Genomic DNA, 19,605 nt, shown 5'->3' on the forward strand with positions numbered 1-19,605 from the left:
ATATAATACATTTTTGGAAGTACAGAAATTAACTACTGTAATTATGAAGGGAAGATATTTTCTATTCGTGATTAAGTTTTAAAAAATACAAAGAGATGAAGTCAGCTGACCAGTTTCGCCTTCACTCAACAAGAAATTATCGAGGGTTATTTTCGAACGGCAGAGAGAGAGAGAGAGAGAGAGAGAGAGAGAGAGAGAGAGAGAGAGAGAAAGGAACAAAGAACTGTATATATTTTACATAAAGAGAACGTTATAGTATATCTACAATGTAGGATGTGTATTAGCAGTTTAGTCACGTCTTATACAAATGGACATTTTCTCTGTTTATAAAGTGATAGTCGTTTCAAAAAGAACATAAATCGTCTCCATTCTTAAATTTATCGCGCACGTTGAATTTTTAAGCAAGTGATATATATATATATATATATATATATATATATATATATATATATATATATATATATATATACTAGAACATGTACCGGCGTTGCCCGGTCGTAAAATACGCATAAATATTGTATTTTAATTAATGCAGAATTCTTATTTATTATGAACAGAAGTGCCGTATTAAACTTAACGTTAAATTCCTTTAAAAAAATGAAGTTAAAAAAAAATCGAAAAGAAACTGAGACATATGTATGCGAGTATCATAGGGTTTATTTTCTAAACAGCTCAGTTCTTGTAAGTAAAAAAATAGTTGAGATCGAAACTAAAACCTAAGACACCAGCTTCACATAACTTTTAAAGGGTGTTTTAAAACCAACTCATGCTTAATGTCATGTTTCACGACTGCGCATGGGCAGTAGTGAAACAGTTGAAAACAGATAAAAATCCGGTGACGTACTTAGTTTTTCAATTTTTACCCCTTTAGCAGCCCTTTTTTTTTTCGGATAAAAACGGATTAAAAAGTTTTCCACGTGTCTGAATATCCGATGTGCCAAAGTCCAAGTCTGTAGATAAAAAGTTCGTTGAATATATATGTTGAGAAATGTCCTCACACACACATTTTTACTTTTACAGATTTATAGATAGTCGTGATATTAATATTAATTAATGTGATGTAATTTGGAATGAAACTACTACTTTTATGTTAAAGAAAATAAAGAAAAAAATGCTAATAGATCGTTATGTTTTCTTTTTGTCTTTTTTTTTTTCTTTGTATGTCCTGAAACCAGTGTGTTGCTGTTCCGGTGGTCGGCAAGTTCAAACGTGGTTCTTATCGATGTCAATGCAAGCCAGGCTATTACTTCCCGAACTTCAACGCGAGCCACAATTATTTCAACGGCACACTGGTGGAGAACCAACTACTGGAGCGACTCAGGAACCGCAGTACGGCAGCAGACCACTTCTCTGATTCTTTTCAGTGTCTGCCTTGCCGCAAGGGCTGCCCGAACTGTGTCAGCGACCAGCCATGCTTTGTCGAGTACAATATCCTACTACGGGGCGTACCGCTGGGAATACAGAGTTTCTGTATGACAATCACGATAGTACTGGCTCTAGTGATCTTTCGGCTACGTAAGAATAAGGTAAGTTACTCATCTGATTCTAACTGATTCATTTATTTATAGAAGAGTGGGACCTAATGCGTTAATCTAGAAATATTCAGGTAGAACAACCGCCTTTCATTGCTGATGCAATACGGGGGTTTACTGATTATCTGAGCGAAGGCACATCGCGTATGCAGCCGACGTCTCGTTGTGTAGATAGCACGTAGCAGAAGTACATTGCCTCACTCTTCTTTTTCCCGTTGCGATTCTGTTGTGTTGCTTGTTGATTAATAGCAGTAGTTGTAAGTAGATAATAAAAACTAAAATACATTGATATATATATATATATATATATATATATATATATATATATATATATATATATATCCAAGTTGTCCTCGACGGTCGTACATATAAACCATATGATATAAATGCGGGAGTACCTCACGGGTATATCCTTGGACCTTTATTATTCCTGATATTCATAAATGACCTCCCTGATAAAATTGTTTCGGAGATAGGTATATTTGCTGATGACACCACTCTCTATAACAGGCACGAGGGGAAAACAAATGAACACATAGGATCTAAGGAAATGGCAGAAACACTAGAGGATGACCTCCAATCTGTAGTGGAATGGGAACAAAAATGGATGGTCACATTCAATGTTGCCAAGATTAAGCTGGTTTCCTTCAATAACTACAAGAAACCTTCTCTACCACCAATAGCAATGGCCAAGAACACATTACCTGAAAGTATTTCCTTTAAACTCCTCGGCCTAACGTTTACAGAGAACATGAACTGGAATAGATACATTGAGATCATTGCCAAGGCTGCTGCAAAGAAGTTGGGCTCTCTCTAACGTGCTAGAAAATTGCTTACGCTTGAAAGTATCCTTTACCCCTATAAGGTAACCATTGTACTGTTGTCACATTTGGGCTGGTGCATGTGCTGCTTGTCTCTCACTTCTGGACAGGGTTCAAAAGAGAGTCGCCAACCTGATAGGTTCTGAACTGTCATCTAGGGTTCGGCTTCTGACCCATCGACGAAATGTTGCATCCCTCTGGCTGTTCTACAAATACTTTAATGGTAAACGCTCTGACGAACTACAACAACTTGTACCCCCTCGATGTGACAACCCCCGACAAACCCGACAAGCAACTAAGTCCCACCCCTTTACAGTAGAGATCCCTAGGTGTAAGAAAGCCTTTTACTCCAATAGATTCTTTCCCAGAACTGCAAGGCTTTGGAACTCCCTTCCAGATGCTGCTTTCCCAACTGTACTGATATGCAGCAGTTCAAGTGTAATGTGAACAAACATCTTGCTACTCGTCTCCCTCCATAAACCCCCTGCAACTTATATCCCCGATAGTAGCCCCCTACTTCAAAGGGGCACTGTGACTTGCTTGGGGTGAAAATTGATTAATATATATATATATATATATATATATATATATATATATATATATATATATATATATACGGCATAATCAAGTTGAAACACCGGTTCCCGTCAGATTACCGAAGTTAAGCAACGTTTAACCTTGCTAGTGCCAGATAGGTAACCAATTGGGAATTCTAGGCGCTGTGTGTGCTTTCCGCTTATCTCGGCATTTGTTTCCAGTCGTTCTGAACCTCCACTTTCTACAGGTATTTAACAATGTCGTATCAGGAGAGGTGTGATTGGAGATTGCGCAACTCTTGCCACAAACATTTCACGCGCAGGCGCCCTTACCGTGGGTATCCATAGTCTGTCAAGACTGAAGGAAGCCTATTATATATATATATATATATATATATAAAATTTTGTATATATATATATATATATATATATATATATATATATAAAATTTTGTGCAGTAAAAATATAGAATTTTTAAACAAAAATATATTATTTGAAGCAAGGAATACACGAAATTTAAAGTTATTTCCTTAATCTATGGATTTTGGAAACCCATGGATTAAGGAAAGAACTTAAAATTCCGTGTATTCCTTGGTTCAAATAATATATTTTTGTTTAAAAATTCTATATTTTTACTGCAAAAAATTTAACTATAAATCATACCATTCTTACTTTTCTCTATCTTGTATCTTGAGGTATTCTGTTTGGCAGGGATTGTCTTATATGAAATATTTCCGTCCCAACAAGATTTTGTAAGACTATATATATATATATATATATATATATATATATATATATATATATATATATATATATATATATATATATGGTTAAGATTTAACAATTTCATTTTCTTTTTTATTTCAGTCATTTATTTATTTACGTCATTCTTTTTACATCGTTCTCTTACGCTGTTGCTACTACTCTTCATACTACTTTAACAATTCTCTTTTCTTCTTTATTTACGTCATTTATTTACATAATGTCGCTGCTGATACTATTATTCTCTCTATTCCCCAAACTTTCACAAAATCCCAATCCTTCTATCTCTGCGTGAGCAAAATAATCAGAGTTTTCTATAATACACTGATTCCTAGTGGGATCCGTGTCTTTAAAAAAGGCAACGTAACCCTGCTATAAATTGGTGGGTGTGGATGTAGGCATGACTTCCGTAAAGCGAGCCTGTTCATTGAAAAATGGTAAGCAAAATGTAGAAGTGACTGCCGATAATGAACGGGGGCTTTAAAAAATAACATTTAAAAACTTTAAAAAATAATATTGCAAAACTTTAAAAAATGACATTGCAAAACTTTAAAAAATAACATTTAAAAACTTTTAAAAAATAACATTGCAAAACTTTAAAAAAATTATATTGCAAAACTTTAAAAAATGAGATTTAAAAACTTTAAAAAATAACATTCCAAAACTTTAAAAATAACATTCCAAAACTTTAAAAAATGAGATTTAAAAACTTTAAAAAATAACATTCCAAAAACTTTAAAAAATAACATTGCAAAACTTTAAAAAATAACATTGCAAAACTTTAAAAAAATAACATTGCAAAACTTTTAAAAAAATGCATTTAAAAAGAGAAAAATAAAGGACACGATTTATATATTGAACTTTATTCAATGTTAATTTAAAAGGAATCAATTTTAAAAGAAAGGTTGTATTGGTCCTGCGTTAAAATAAACAAACATCCTGTTGTCTCGTGGATTTTAAAGATTAAAATCCGTTTACTATTTTATTGGAGAAAACAATTTCTTACATATTTACATACAAAATCAAGCAATCCCGATATATCAACAAAACCAGCGGTATCGTTTTTAAATACGAAAAAATTACTAGATCAAAGATTAAACAATACAAGAGAAATAATTGTCCTCATATGTCTACACTACGTATAGACACATGAGAATGACAATTTAACTGGGTGTAACTGTTCTTTTCGAAACGTCTTTTTTATCTGCTTAAGCATCGGTTATTACTAACAGCTCTGACGTCGGCAGATAAACGAGACTTATTGGACAGGCCTGCTTTACGGAGGTCGTGAGTTAGGCTCATGTTTGGATATTTCTCTTTTGAACAAATAGCTGGAAATGTTCAAACACGAAGAAAGAAATTACAATCATTTATGTTCCGGAATTTTTTAGAGGAGGGTTGAGAAATGGGATTATTATGATTACAATTCTAATCGTTTTAGATTAACTGACTAACCAACGAATTGTTATAGAACGCTGAAATTGTACAAATAAGCCACCCTCAAAACTTTGCAATAAATCATGCTTATGTTTTTTTTTTTTTTTTTTTTTTTTTTTTTTTACAAGCAATGTAGCCATAATCGTTTCATGGTTGCAATAAGCTATCGAAATCCTGTGATTTTTTAAAATATTTTTTAAATAATGAAATTTATTTCCGAAAGTGTATTAGGAATTATGCTGTTTTTTTTTTTGTTTTGTATGTGTGTGTGTGTGTGTGTGTGTGTGTGTGTGTGTGTGTGTGTGTGTGTGTGTGCGCGTGCGTGTGTGCGCGTGCGTGTGTGTGTGTGTGTGTGATATTCATACTTTTTTTTACAAAGGAGTCAACACTTATCAAGACCCGGAGACCACTCGAGGGCAAGGGTAAATGAGTGTCCAGTAGTCAAAGGGAACATGTAGTCATCGTAGATTGGATTACTTAAGGGGATGGCATATCAAAAATTTGTTTACGTTGGACTTGAAGACGACCATATTGTAGTAAGTTGGAAAGCAGGAAAACGGAAGAGAGTTCCATAGGCGTGCAGTTCTAAGAAAGAGGCTTGTTTTCATGGAATGCAGGTTCAGATTTAGGTACAGATAAAGAGTGGGGGAAAATATTGATAGTGGTTTCAACTAGATGAGTGTTTTTCGTGAAAGTCATGACAGGTGGGAACATAGATTGGAGCTCAGAGTTTTCGGGGCTAATAGTAAATAAATATGAACAAAGTGATTAATGAGATTTGTTCATTAACATAACAATGGGTCCCTTTTCTTTATTTATTAACTCTTTTCTTTTTTTTTTTTTTACTTCTGACGAGATCATCGCTTATAAAATGTCTAACGTCTTTATCTAGCAGAACCTTAAATAAACTTTTATTGGTAAATTTTCACCGTGATGATTAAATATTCAATTTTCTCTACTTAGTCACATGACCAAAACTCAACCGATGAGGAGACGAAAAGTCAGTCCTAAAATGGATACTTGGTATATGAGAGTATGACTTTCTGACACAGACAGATACTACACTTTGATCGTAGCCCGAATAAATGCTGCATAAGATAAATACCAGACAATTACTTTTGAAGTCAATCAGTTTTGGTCAATGTGGCGGGGAAACTCTTCATATCAGACAATTGCTATTTATTTAGACCCTGCCAGAATGCCCCCTTGGGGAACTGATTTCCCCTCCGCGTTAAAAATTTGCTCTAATTTGCTCTCGTGGATAAGCAAATAAATACCCAGTTCTAGTCTATTTTTGTACCTGACTCCCCCCCCCCCGCCATCTAGTTTTCCCGATGTATGCCACACCTTGTTGCTGCTTGAAGAAAATCCTATAAATATCCACTAACAACATTAATTAGTTGCATCCTTTATAGTAGAGGTACGTCTCTAACAATCAGTCCGACAGAATCGGAACAATTTTCTAGGTTGGTGGCCTTGTTTCTGCCTGAATTAGATATGGTCTTGTGCAGGTCTAGGAGTTTCACCTCCGTGCTTTACCTTCCGTCTTTGAGATAGAGTTAGGTTATTGCTAATTGCCTGAAACGCCTTTATCGGGGAACACCATCGGGGCTGCTCAGGCATTTTGTAGGTCAGAATGCAGTTTTTTCAAATCATCATCTAATCTTGTGTTCAAACTCTCGAACTGACGGTAAATAAACATATTCTTGGTCTTTGAGTTACGAGCAAAGTGTAGTATCTGTTCTTATGCTATACTTTATCTTTTCTGTCCCCGATCAGTGAAGGAGAAATTCTTCTAGACTGAGGCAGTTCTTTTTTTTTCTCCCAACCTGTAACGTTGTGCATCAGTCGCAAAGTGGACAAAGAATAGAAAATAATTCCAACTCGCTTTTTGTTTGGTACAACAACATCTATTTCCTCATCGTTACGGCTGTGACGTCACCTAACTGACCTAAAAAATTCTCTATGTTTCTAACGAGATCCTGAACGTTATCTCATCTCTCACGAGATCGTTTTCTCTTTTTTATAGACCTCCCCCGGTAACGTCATTTCTCATGCATTTACATATGCTCATCCGCGCTATATAAATGCAGAGTTCCCCTCTTTTTGGAAGCTGAATTCCCCTCTACAAATCCAGAATTCTCCTCTTTTGGGAGCTGAATATTATTTATATTAAAAACCGACCTTATATCTAAATTTGCTCTTGTGTGATACTATCGACACCCTCAAGTGCTAAGAAGTAAAAATAAAAAGAGAAAAAATATAACAAAAAATAAAGGAAACAAGTTTATCAGCAAAACAACAGTATAGGAGGTTGTTCACCAGGAGACATGACGGGAATTGAAATAAGATTGTTAATAAAAGTGTGATGGACGAGAGCTCAGGCATAAAGGTTTACGGCAATGAGTTTTACGAAAGTTTGTGACAGGGTCAATTTACGGACAGTCTTTGGTTTGCGATGATTGAGTATAGTTTTGAGCTGAGGACAGTTGCTAGTCTGATATAGTAAGAATGCAGGGAATGGCTCGGAGTATATCAAGGTGAGCTGACATCAACCGACGAATGAGAAGCCTTGAGAGATTATATAGATGTGGGCTTTTGCGTTCAGAAGATCGATGGTGTCACGCACACAAACCCAGAGTGCAACTGATATTTGCACAATGTGTCGAAGTTTGCGTTTTGTTTTATTTTTTATACATCTAGGCCACTGTACAGCCGCCAATATGAGAGGCGATGACATGGCGGGAAGATAAGATGGAAGAAAACAAATCCACTGTACACAGCGTTGGAATCAGCGGACGGAGGGGGAGGATACGTGGTTTCACAAATAGATAAATAAAAAAAAATTAGTTAAAGGTATTGTTATTAAATGAGCCTTGACTTTGCCTTGTGTAGAGTTTGTTTTAACAGATATAACAAACAGATTTCAATGCAGATAAAGTGATTGGATCATCTTGTCTCTTGACGATTCACGATCACGACGATTGACAATCACGTGACATACAATGCACTTGTGTAGATTGGTGATCTTTTTAGACCAAGGTATTTCAGATGAAAATATTATTATGTAACTATGTGCCATATCGAAATTAGTAAAATACGAAAAAATGATCCAGTAGAATATGTGATAGATGTATATCTAAAAAAAAAAAAAGAAAAAGAAAAGAAAAAAATCATCTACAATTACATTCAAGATTTTGCATTTAGAAATAGTAGGCCTTTAATTTAAATCATTCCAAGTCAGGGGAGATAAGTCAGTTTTTCATACTTCTGCTAACACATACGATAAAACTCGGTAATTCGATAAATCCCACTTTTACTTCTAATTATTTTTCTATTGGATTATTTTTTTTTTTTCGTAATTTCAGAATTTATACTAATTTCGACATGACACGTAAGTATATAATAATGTTTTCACCTGAATTGCGTTGGTTTAAAAGATCACCAATCTATACAAGTACCGCCGGTTTCGCTACATGCTTTTATGAAAGCGAGTCTCATTAGGAACGCGGCAGCGGATTAACAATGGCGCTTCCCGGACGATTTATTGCGTGTATAATTCATCAGACGAACGCTAATCCTCTCTTCTCGACACATTCCGACGAAGATGATCATTCGCATTCCACTTAACTGGCTCTCCTGAAAAACAGCAACAATAAAATCTCGTTTTAATGAGAAGATCTTTTAATCAGAAATTATTTAGAAGGGGAGAGCTGCATATAATCCTAACAAGCTTGTTTAAAATGCAACAACCGCTTTGCCATGTGTTTTTGTATATGCGCCGAGGGCCTTTTAATAGACGATTTGTCCGTCGGACGCTGAGCTTTCCGTTGGTCTGTCATGCTTCAGTTTAAAATAGCATTTTTGTTGGTCTATCGCGCTTTAGTTTCAAATAGCGTTTTTGTTAGTCTGTCATGTTTGTTTTTGAAGTAGCAATTTCGTTGGTCTGTCACGCTTTAATTTCAAATAGCATTTTTGTTGGTCTGTCATGTTTGTTTGAAATAGCAATTTCATTGGTCTGTCACGCTTTAGTTTCAAATAACATTTTTGTTGGTCTGCCATGTTTGTTTGAAAGAGCAATTTCGTTGGTCTGTCATGTTTGTTTGAAATAGCAATTTCGTTGGTCTGTCACTATTAACTTTGAAATAGAATTTTCGTTAGCCTCTCATACTTCACTTCAAAACATGCTTAACTTTTGTCTTCCCTTGTGGGATAATATGTATAGAACATTATAAATAAACTAAGATAAAATGTCTTAATAAATCCCAATAATAGCTCAGCCTTACAGATTGACTATATCTATATTAAATGTCAGTCTCACACTATGTAATAATCACAGCAACTATAAATCCTTCATAATAGAAAATGGATCTTTTTTATACATTTATGCATATATATATATATATATATATATATATATATATATGTGTGTGTGTGTGTATATTATTTTTAAAATGTAATTATCCACCTGACACGTGTTTCGTCGTCTACGACTCATCAGAGTGGCTGTATCTAGCGAGATTCGAAATCGGGACCCAATGGTAATGAGCCTAAACCCTTACCCCTGGACCATCTCGCCAGCTGTCTGGATATATCGCGATTTACTTAGATGTTGTTTTGTTTTGGTTTTAGCGATATGTTTTGAATGAATTCAATCATTTACGAAATTGCATTTTTACGTAAATGCAAGTTGGGAACAATTCTCCCTTTTAACCAACTTGGTACCCGCACATGGGGAGCGGTATATATATTATTTTTAAAATGTAATTATATCATTCAAACACTACCGTATTTCGACATGACACGTAAGTACGAAATAATGTTTTCATCTGAATTACGTTGGTTTAAAAGATCACCAATCTATACAAGTACCGCCGGTTTCGCTACATAGTTTTATGGAAGCGAGTCTCATATATGATTAAGTGGCAGTTTTAGCCATTTAGAAATGCTTCAAATCTCCACCACTCACTCATTTTTCGACCAAATTTCAAACAATTATTACAGTTTTTAGATCACCTTCTCAGCTATATTGTGAAAAAAGAGTTTTCAATTTTCGTTCAGTACAACAAAACTTATGATGAATTTTCTGCTGTTCAAAATCGTAAAAATATGTAAGGAGGTAAACGACGATTTTTATGACTGGTTTTCATAGCAACCACGTCGCTTCAGCGACTACTGTTGCTACAATTCGCCGCTCTCGCGAAAACAGAAGTAATAGGTGAAACAGATAGAATGAAAGCATGAAAGGGCGATAATTGGGGAGAGATTTTATTGAAAGCAGACGAGTGTCGAACATTGTTATTACATATGTGCATACTATGTTTATAGGGGTAAAAATAAGATTGAAATTAAACAAAGAACAAGTGAATTTACTGAAAGTCTGGAAAAATCACGGATTACAATTGAAAAATACGAGCATGAAAAGCAATATGGTTAAGCTTAAACATGGAAAAGTAAAGGACTAGTTATTTAACCTGGAAAAGAAAAGGACACGATATTCTAATGAAAAATATAATAAATTTATAGCTTAAAATATTGCAGTATTAAGAATTTTTTTTTAATTCAATTTATAACATTATATAATCAATTCTTAAAGCAAAAAAGGAAACACCTCGTTATAAAACAAAGTAAAAGAGAAAGAAAAAAAATAGCATCGTTGAAATTGTTGTCGGTTCGTTAAGAAGAATCGAAATCGAAAAAAAACAATGCTACCTGTAAAAGTTATGTGTTTTGTTTCAGGGATTTTTTGTAGGAGGTAGTTGCGTGATGATAATGTGTGTGTAGGTAACTGCAAGGGTATAAGATTATAAGTAGTTATTGTATTTGTATTTGGTTTAATATTTATAAAATGATGTTTCGTGTAGAGAGAGCCGCCATATTTGTAAATGTATGACGCGTTCGTTTATGTAATAAGATTTGTATTCCGTAATAATCGATTTGTCAGCTCTAAGCCAATGAGAATTGCTGGAAATTTAGAAGGGGGAAATTATTATTTTTGAATCGGAAAATGGAAAGATAATTGTATGTCTATGAGTGTATGATCCAGTTGCGAAGGGTGCCAGGATAATGAATCTATTGATGGTGGCTTCGTTTCTAGAGCAATAGCTTTTGACATCTCTAAGACATTTGATAGGGTTTGGCATGAAGGTCTAGTTCATAAGATTTGCAGCTATGGAATTGCTGAAAATGTTCTCTCAACCATAAAAGCATTTTCTCTTTATTAAAGTAGTCGTTGATGAGCTGGAATTCGAAGCTCGCAGTATTAACGCTGGCATGTCTCAGGGATCCACCCTGAGCTCTACTCTCTTCCTGATCTTTATCAACAGCCATTCCTAATTACATTGTTCGTTCTTTCGTCGACATCTATGCTGACGATACTATGACAGCACTTTAAAGGCCGACAAAGGCCATTATCTTTCTGATTCTCTCTCCTCTGACCTTGGACGTGTTGGACAATAGGATAAGAAATGTCTACTTATCTTTACTGCATCCAAAACCAAACTTCTTGGTTCAACCGCTCCACAAAGTATCTCACTCTCGACGCAATGCTTTACGTGTACAAGAGTCAAATATGTCTTAAGATGGAATATTGTCGCCACATCTCTGATTGGAACTCCTATGAGTACACTTTTCTGTCCTAATAGGGTACAAAACTGTCTTCGAAATTTAGTGGCCGATGACCTTTTCGCTTCCCTACTTCCTCTTTCTCACAGAAGAGATGTTCCGATTTTGTTTCTGCTCTATCGTTACTTTTATGGTCGGTGCTCGACTAGGTTTCAATATAGAACCCTTCTCTGTAAAACGCAAGGCGTGGAGCAAAACATCTTATTCTTATAGCAGTTGTAAAAAAAATGGCAATTCTTCTGTACAACAACATGCTACTCGAGATAATTTTATTCATTTTTGTTAATTCTAATTTTCAATTTTCCATTTGAAAAATCAGTTTCAATTCTGTGTATTAAAACAGATATTTTTTGAATAATTTGGTTTTCCTTTTGATTTCATAGATTCAAACTTGTATTAATAAATTAATAAGAAATCGCATTTAATTTATCGAATATGCGATGTTATAATAAGTTGAACCTGACTAAATTATATCACATATCAAACGTATTTAATTTCGTGTCTGTTGCTGAGAACATTGATCTATAATTATAGTTGGTTTCACGAATGCACAAACTAATATAACTTTTAGAATATCATAAACACACACACACACACAAAGATATATATATATATATATATATATATATATATATATATATATATATATATATATATATATATATATAAGTTGAAGGGATTTTGTCAAAAACTTAGCCTGAAATCATTATCAGTTTATTTCAATCCAATAGAGCCTTTTAAAATGAGAGGACTAGTCAAGGGATACCGCTCGACTATCGTTCAGTCGGACGATAAATGTTGACTTATTCTCTGTTTTTGGCTGTTTTTTTTTTCTTTTAACTATCTCCCACTTATTATTTCCTACATGAATTGCTCTATCGTTAACTGATATAACATTACTCACATGAATATATATATATATATATATATATATATTTTTTTTTTTTACACAGTGATCACCACTTATCAAGGCCCGGAAGCCACTCAGGGATAAGTGTTACTGCAAGTACATTAAGTTAGTGAGGAGATTTGCTGAAGTGTTTACTTAAGGGGGCGGTTCATTAGGAATTTGTTAACATTGGACTTGAAGACATCCAAGTTGTAGTCCGGAGGGAAGCAGTCAGACGGAACAGAGTTCCACAGGCGTGCAGTATATATATATGTGTGTGTGTGTGTGTGTGTGTGTGTGTGTGTGTGTGTGTGTGTGTGTGTGCGTGTGCGTGTGTGTTTGTAAAATTATGTGTGTTTATATGTTTGTATATTTCTATGCACATGACTTATTCCTAAACTAATTAAACCATAAATATAACTTTTGGAACACATCTTCAAACGAAGGAATCTCAAGCGTTTCATATTTCCCCTTTTTTCTTCTTTATGTTTTCGTCTACGTACATTTATATTATAAAGTATAGAAAGATCTTATTAAGTTTAATTTAGTTTTACACAGAGAAGATGGAATCCCTTTAGTGAAAATCGATCTACCTTCGAGTTTTGTGAAATTTTAACAACAGGTATTAGGCATCTATGGTTAAATATTCTCCTATTTTCAGTTTCTTTTGAGTATTATAACGGGTGTTGAGGGTCACGATACAGGCACACATACACACTCGTTTGACAAAATAATTCGTATTTATGAATGTTGCCCGCATTGAGCATTGAACCATCAACCTCCAGAAGACTGTTACTTACCACTGGATAAAGTACCTAGTAAAATTCATTTGTAAGTTACACACTTCTGGGGGTAGAAGTTCCAATCCTCAGTGCGAAATACACTCCAAAATGCAATTGCTAATTACTTAAGACTTCTACCTACATGCTGCTCACGTGAATTAAATAAAAGTTGTTTTTTGTTAGAACAGATTCTCGTATTCAACAGAAAAGCTTCCAATACACATGAAGAAGGTCTAGGGGTTACATCGACGGAAATCTTGTGAAAATAGCGCGCAAGTTGAGAATAGCAATTCGAGTAATAATATGTTATCTTGAATTGAAATCATGTAATAGAGTTTGAGCAAACTTTTTTTTTTTTTTTTTTTTTTACATAGGAATCACCACATTATCAAGGCCCAGAGGCCACTCAAGGATAAGGGTTAAAGAGTGTACAGTAGAAATTGGTCAATATAGTAATCATTAGTAATGAAAATTTGGTAAATTTAATAACTTATATGGAACGGCTCATCAAGAACTTATTTACTTTAGACTTGAACACAACCATATTGTAGTCAGCCGGAAAGCAGGAAAACGGAAGACAATTCCACAGGCGTGCAGTTCTAAGAAAGAAGCTTTGTTCATGGAATCTACGTTTAGGTTTAGGCACAGATAAAGAGTGGGGGGAATTATTGATAGTGTTTACAGCTAGACGAGTGTTTCTTGTGAAAGTTTGGCGAGGGGGGACCATAGATTGAAGCTCAGTTGAACACTTTCCATGAAAATAACGATACATCAGAGACAAACTCGCAACATCTCTTCTGTGAGATAGAGGTTGCAAGGAGGAGAAAAGGACATCTCCTACGAGGCTACGAAGTCTATTTTGAACTCTATCAAGGCAGGACAAGTCCTTTCTAGCAGCTCCTGCCCAGATGTGGCAACAGTATTCCATCCTTGGACGTACCTGGCTCTTATATAGGTAGAGAATAGCATCAGCAGTGAGATATCTACTGGATCGATAGAAAGATGCCACCATTTTTCCAGCGGCCTTGGCAACAGATTTGATATACGTGTTCCATTTAAGATCAGGAGTAATGGTCAAGCCCAGAAGCTTGTCAAAACTTGAGGCCTCCTGAAGACGAGAGCCATTCATTTCAATTGATGACAAATGTGGATTAGAATGTTGATGATGTAAAGAGAGAAGCTTGGTTTTAGATGCATTAAAAGTAACCAGCCACTCCTTTCCCCATTGTACTACGTGCTCAAGATCAGAGGAGAGAGAATTGGAGAGAACTTGGTCGTTTACTGTCTTAGATGTGCTACCATAAATGGTAGTGTCATCAGCATAAATGTCTACAAATGATGTAACGATATGATTTGGAAGATCATTAATGTAGATCAGGAAAAGAGTTGGGCCCAGGATGGATCCCTGAGGATAACTTAGGATAAAGATTCTAGAGATGAGGTTCAGTGGGGCAAAATAATGTTGGGAGAATTGATTTTGGTAGTCTTGAGACGGGTTTGAAGTTTATCTATATAATTATAAAACTCTCTGGACTGGGCATCCTTGCTGGAAGAGAAATAAATTATAGAAAGGATAAAATAAATATATATATCCATTAACTTATTTGCCAGTTCAATACGAAAAAAAAAACATGAATGGAATAGATGTTATATTTGCTTTTTATATTAATACCTCGACATTTGATATACACACAAATGCATAAATACAAACACACACATATATATATATATATATATATACTAGCTGTACCCTGCCACGCGTTGCTGTGGCTCAATTTGGTGTAATGGAAAATTTTAATAAAAAGAGAAAATGCATGTTTCTTATATTCTTAGTACAGCAATCCACTCTAAAAAAAAAATTTTTTTAAATGGTACTCTTGCAGAATTGGATCCTGATCCTCAGGATTACCGTCAATCATTGCTTGCGCTTGACCAACAATCAGTGGATAAAACTAACGTTGAAACGCTAAATGTTTTTTTTTCTGTATACAAAAATATGAGTTAGTAATTAATATTTGAGTGATGGGGGGGGGTTACTATACACAGATTCGAAAAAGTTGTCCAAAAACAAATGAAAGCAAAGGTAAGGTAAGTTACATTTCTACCTAACTGGATAATTGCTTAGTGTTTTTATGTAAGGTAAAATGTTTAATCGGCTGGAAAAACAGAAATGGTTGCAAACTGTTGAATACGTTAAGTTTGGGAAATTAAGTTGAAAACTAAAAACTATACAATACAGTGTAAAAACCCCACCGAATATGTTACCATGACATAGGCTGACATAATCGGTGGGTTTGTGACAGTGTTTTGTATAGTTTTTAGTTTTAACTTACTTTCTCAAACTTAACATAATCAACAGTGTCCGCCACTATTTGTATCTTTCAAATACACCGATAAACACTGTTTTTCGAGCTGACTAAACGTTACATTAAATGAAAAGAGTTTGTATTAACAGATACAAAGAAGTTGTCAAAAAATGAATATATAACAAATAAATGTTATCAAAGGCAAGAAAAGTAAATGTTCTACCTAACTGGATAAGATTGTAGTGTTTTTATGTAATGTATAATGTTTAATCAGTTCAAAAACATGCAGTGTTTATCGGTATATTTGAAAAATACAAATGGCGGCAGACTGTATCGAACACGTTAAGTTTGGGGAAATTTTGGGAAAATGAGTTTAAACTAAAAAAACTATACAAAATACTGTTAGGAACTCACTCAATATATGTTACTGTGATGTAGGCTGACATATAATCAGTGGTTTTAAATTTTGCTCGATACAGGTAACGACTTTGAAGAGTCCCTTTTAGTGTTTACCTGGTTTGAGGATATTATACAACTAAATGGCAAATCTGCCCCCAAAATCCGGTATTATTTTACTTTAAGGCCCGTCTCATGTTCGTATATAACGAAATATTTTATTGTAGATTTCAGTGTACTAAAAACGAATCTGCATACCGTTTCCGTCGCAAAAAGAAAGTTTTCATGATATGAAGAAATTACTTTTTCGAAAAGTGGGTGATCACTTTTCAATTTAAATTTAACTTAGAATGAGTACCCACTTTCTGGCCACCTGAGAGAGGGGCATATTTCTGGGGGGGGGGCCGAGCCCCCGCCTCTCCAACCAATTCAAGCAGGTAATTTTAAAGGATTTTCCAAGGGTAGAAAGAAAGCCCCCACCCCAAATATCGTGGCCACAAAGTGGGTGATCATTTTACGTTAAATTATTATGGAAAAGTGATCCTTCACTTTTTTAAACTAACATTTCTTCATATCTTGGAAACTACTCGTTTGCCTTAATTATAAAGGTTATTTTCGTTTTCAGCGACCCCGAAAACCTAAAGGAGTGGTAATTTTAAAAGAATTTTCGAGGATGGTGTAATTCCTCATATTTACCTTTTTTTTTTTTTTCCAATAACATAAGAAATGAAGAATTAGACTAATTCATGGGGCTAATGCACTTACCGATCCGTACTATTTTTTAAATCGTATTTCCAAGTTTAATTAAAGTTTTTTTTTATTATTCAATTGTATTCTAAATAATGTTAATGCTTCTGTACTGTACCTTGTCTGCTTAAGTTTAATTTTTGTTTATTAAATTGTTAGGTGAAAGTCCAGAATAGTTACAAAACACCCTCTTCTCCCCATGTTAAGAATGGCTTTTTAAATAATAACGTTATTATTTCAGCACGGATCAATAAGTGCACGAAAAGCATTCATATTTTAGAATAGATGCAAAACTCCCTCCCCATGTTAAGAATAGCTTTCTAAATAACGGTATTATTTCAGCACGGTATCTTCTTTGCATAAGTACTATCTTTTGTCTATTAAACTGTTAGGTGAAAATATAAAATAGTTACAGAACACTCTCCCTTTCCTCTGTTAAGAATGGCTTTCTTAATAGCGTTATTTCAGCACGGTACCTTCTCTGCATAAGTACCATGTTTTGTTTATTAAATTGTTAGGTGAAAGTACAATACTCATGCAGAGAGTGATCCGTGTTGAAATAATAACGTTATTATTTAAAAAGCCATTCTTAACATGGGGAGGGGAGGGTGTATTTTAACCTTACAATTGAATAAAAAAAACCTATAAATCTAATTAAACCTGGAAATACGATTTAAAAAATAGCGCGGACAAAAAAAACTGTACTTTACCAACGAATCTTATATCGAAAAACAAAAAAAAAAAAACAAAAAGCAAGCGACAAACTTTTTTGGGGGCCTTATATAATAAAGAAAAAATGTGTAAATTTAAAAATTTGGAAGATAAACAAATGAATTATGTTTATTTAATAGCGTTATTTCAGCGCGGTATCTTCTCTGCATAAGTACCATGTTTTGTTTATTAAATTATTAGGTGAAAGTACAGTACTCATGCAGAGAGTGATCCGTGTTGAAATAATAACGTTATTATTTAAAAAGCCATTCTTAACATGGGGAGGGTGTATTTTAACCTTACAATTGAATAAAAAAAACATAAAACTAATTAAACCTGGAAATACGAGTCACAAAATAGCGCGGACAAAAAAAAACCTGTACTTTACCAACGAATCTTATATCGAGAAATAAAAAAAAACTCAAAAAGCAAGCGACAAACTTTTTTTTTTTTGCCTTATATAATAAAGAAAAGATGTGTAAATTAAAAAATTTGGAAGACAAACAAATGAAATATGTTTTTTTTGTTTTGTTTTTTTACTTATCGAGTTAACAGAAAATGAAATCTTTCGTCAATTCGTGGCTGTGAAGTGAATCGAACCGGAAGTTTAGTTTTATCAACAGAACAGATTCGCAGTAACGGTTAAAACAATATATTTATTTTATTTAATATTTTAATTTTAATAATTCGCGAGGTAAATTTATTTTAATAACATAAAAACATACCTCGACTCTAAAAATGGGTTGTCTGAAAATTTCAAATAAATTGGTAACGTAGAAATATGGTTTTATTCGTTTAGAACGAACCAACTTTACATTTATATATATATATATATATATATATATATATATATATATATATATATATATATATATATATATATATATATATACAGAGTGTCCACAAAGTCTGGCTACATTATTTAGCCAGACTTTGTGGAAGCATCCTGTAGATTATGTAGCCAGACACATACATGTGTGTGTATATATATATATATATATATATATATATATATATATATATATATATATATATATATATATATACAGGATGCTTCCACAAAGTCTGGCTACATAATGTAGCCAGACTTTGTGGACACCCTGTATATATATATATATATATATATATATATATGTGTGTGTGTGTGTGTGTGTGTGTGTGTGTGTGTGTGTGTGTGTGTGTGTGTGTGTGTGTATATATATAACCCTGTGGACTATGCTTGCTTGCATCTCGTCTTCTCTTCGATGATCGGGCGATTCCATCTTTTAAAAAACGAGATGACAGATGAATTTATATATATATATATGTGTGGGTGGGTGTGTGGGTGTGTGTACGCGCGTGTGTGTGCGTGTATAATCGAATTATATGAATGATTGTTTAAATCTTGATCGGGCGATTCTATTTTTAAAAAGAGATGACAGGTGAATATATGCGTATGGGCGTAGCTCAGAGGCTAAGGAATTAGGTTGGAGAGTTGTATGTTTTGGTTTTGATTCTAGTTGATTGCATTCAAGTCATATATATATAGTTTTTAATTTTGATCACACTACTATATATTAGTTTCAATATAATAATCGATAGTTAATTGTTTCTATAATAATAAATACGTAATCTGCATGAATTAAAACATCACATTAAAGCGTATCTTACGACTGGGCAACAGCGGGCGGCCTGTTGGTTTGTATATAAAAGTCTTGCTTTGTTGCTTCCTTAGTGGCCATCATTGCATCGTCCGTAAAACCAAATTTAAAAAAAACTAAAAACTAAAAGAAACGTGCAAGGACATAAGTTTTCGCTGCGAATTTCATTCTGACCCTGAATTTTCTATAGTTCGTTTTTTTTTTATCTTTTGTGTGTGTGTGGGGGGGGGGAATGAATTTTGTCTTGCTTTACCGGAAATAAAAACACGGATCTTTTATGTGGCTTTAATTATAGAAACATGTAATCTTGTTGTATAAGTATTGACAGATTTTTTCATTTCCCTTTCCAGGTTATATGCAATAGTTTCTGGGCAATGCTAGAATTACTACTTGTTGGATCTTTACTACTATATTCTACGGTA

At 34.0% G+C, this 19,605-nt stretch overlaps 1 protein-coding gene across 1 annotated transcript in view; it reads left to right on the forward strand.

Moving 5' to 3' along the window:
- The window catches only part of LOC145248145 (metabotropic glycine receptor-like), a 472,150-nt gene that overhangs the window by 334,119 nt on the left and 118,426 nt on the right, over positions 1-19,605 (forward strand). The window contains exons 3-4 of the mRNA XM_080109967.1: positions 1,176-1,526; positions 19,534-19,602. Coding sequence (XP_079966093.1) covers positions 1,176-1,526; positions 19,534-19,602 — 420 coding nt within the window. The remainder of the gene's footprint in view (positions 1-1,175; positions 1,527-19,533; positions 19,603-19,605) is intronic.

The sequence above is a fragment of the Euprymna scolopes genome, chromosome 26 (genome assembly GCF_053919585.1).
Source record: "Euprymna scolopes isolate OS-2025 chromosome 26, ASM5391958v1, whole genome shotgun sequence".
Taxonomy (NCBI): Eukaryota; Metazoa; Mollusca; class Cephalopoda; order Sepiida; family Sepiolidae; genus Euprymna; species Euprymna scolopes.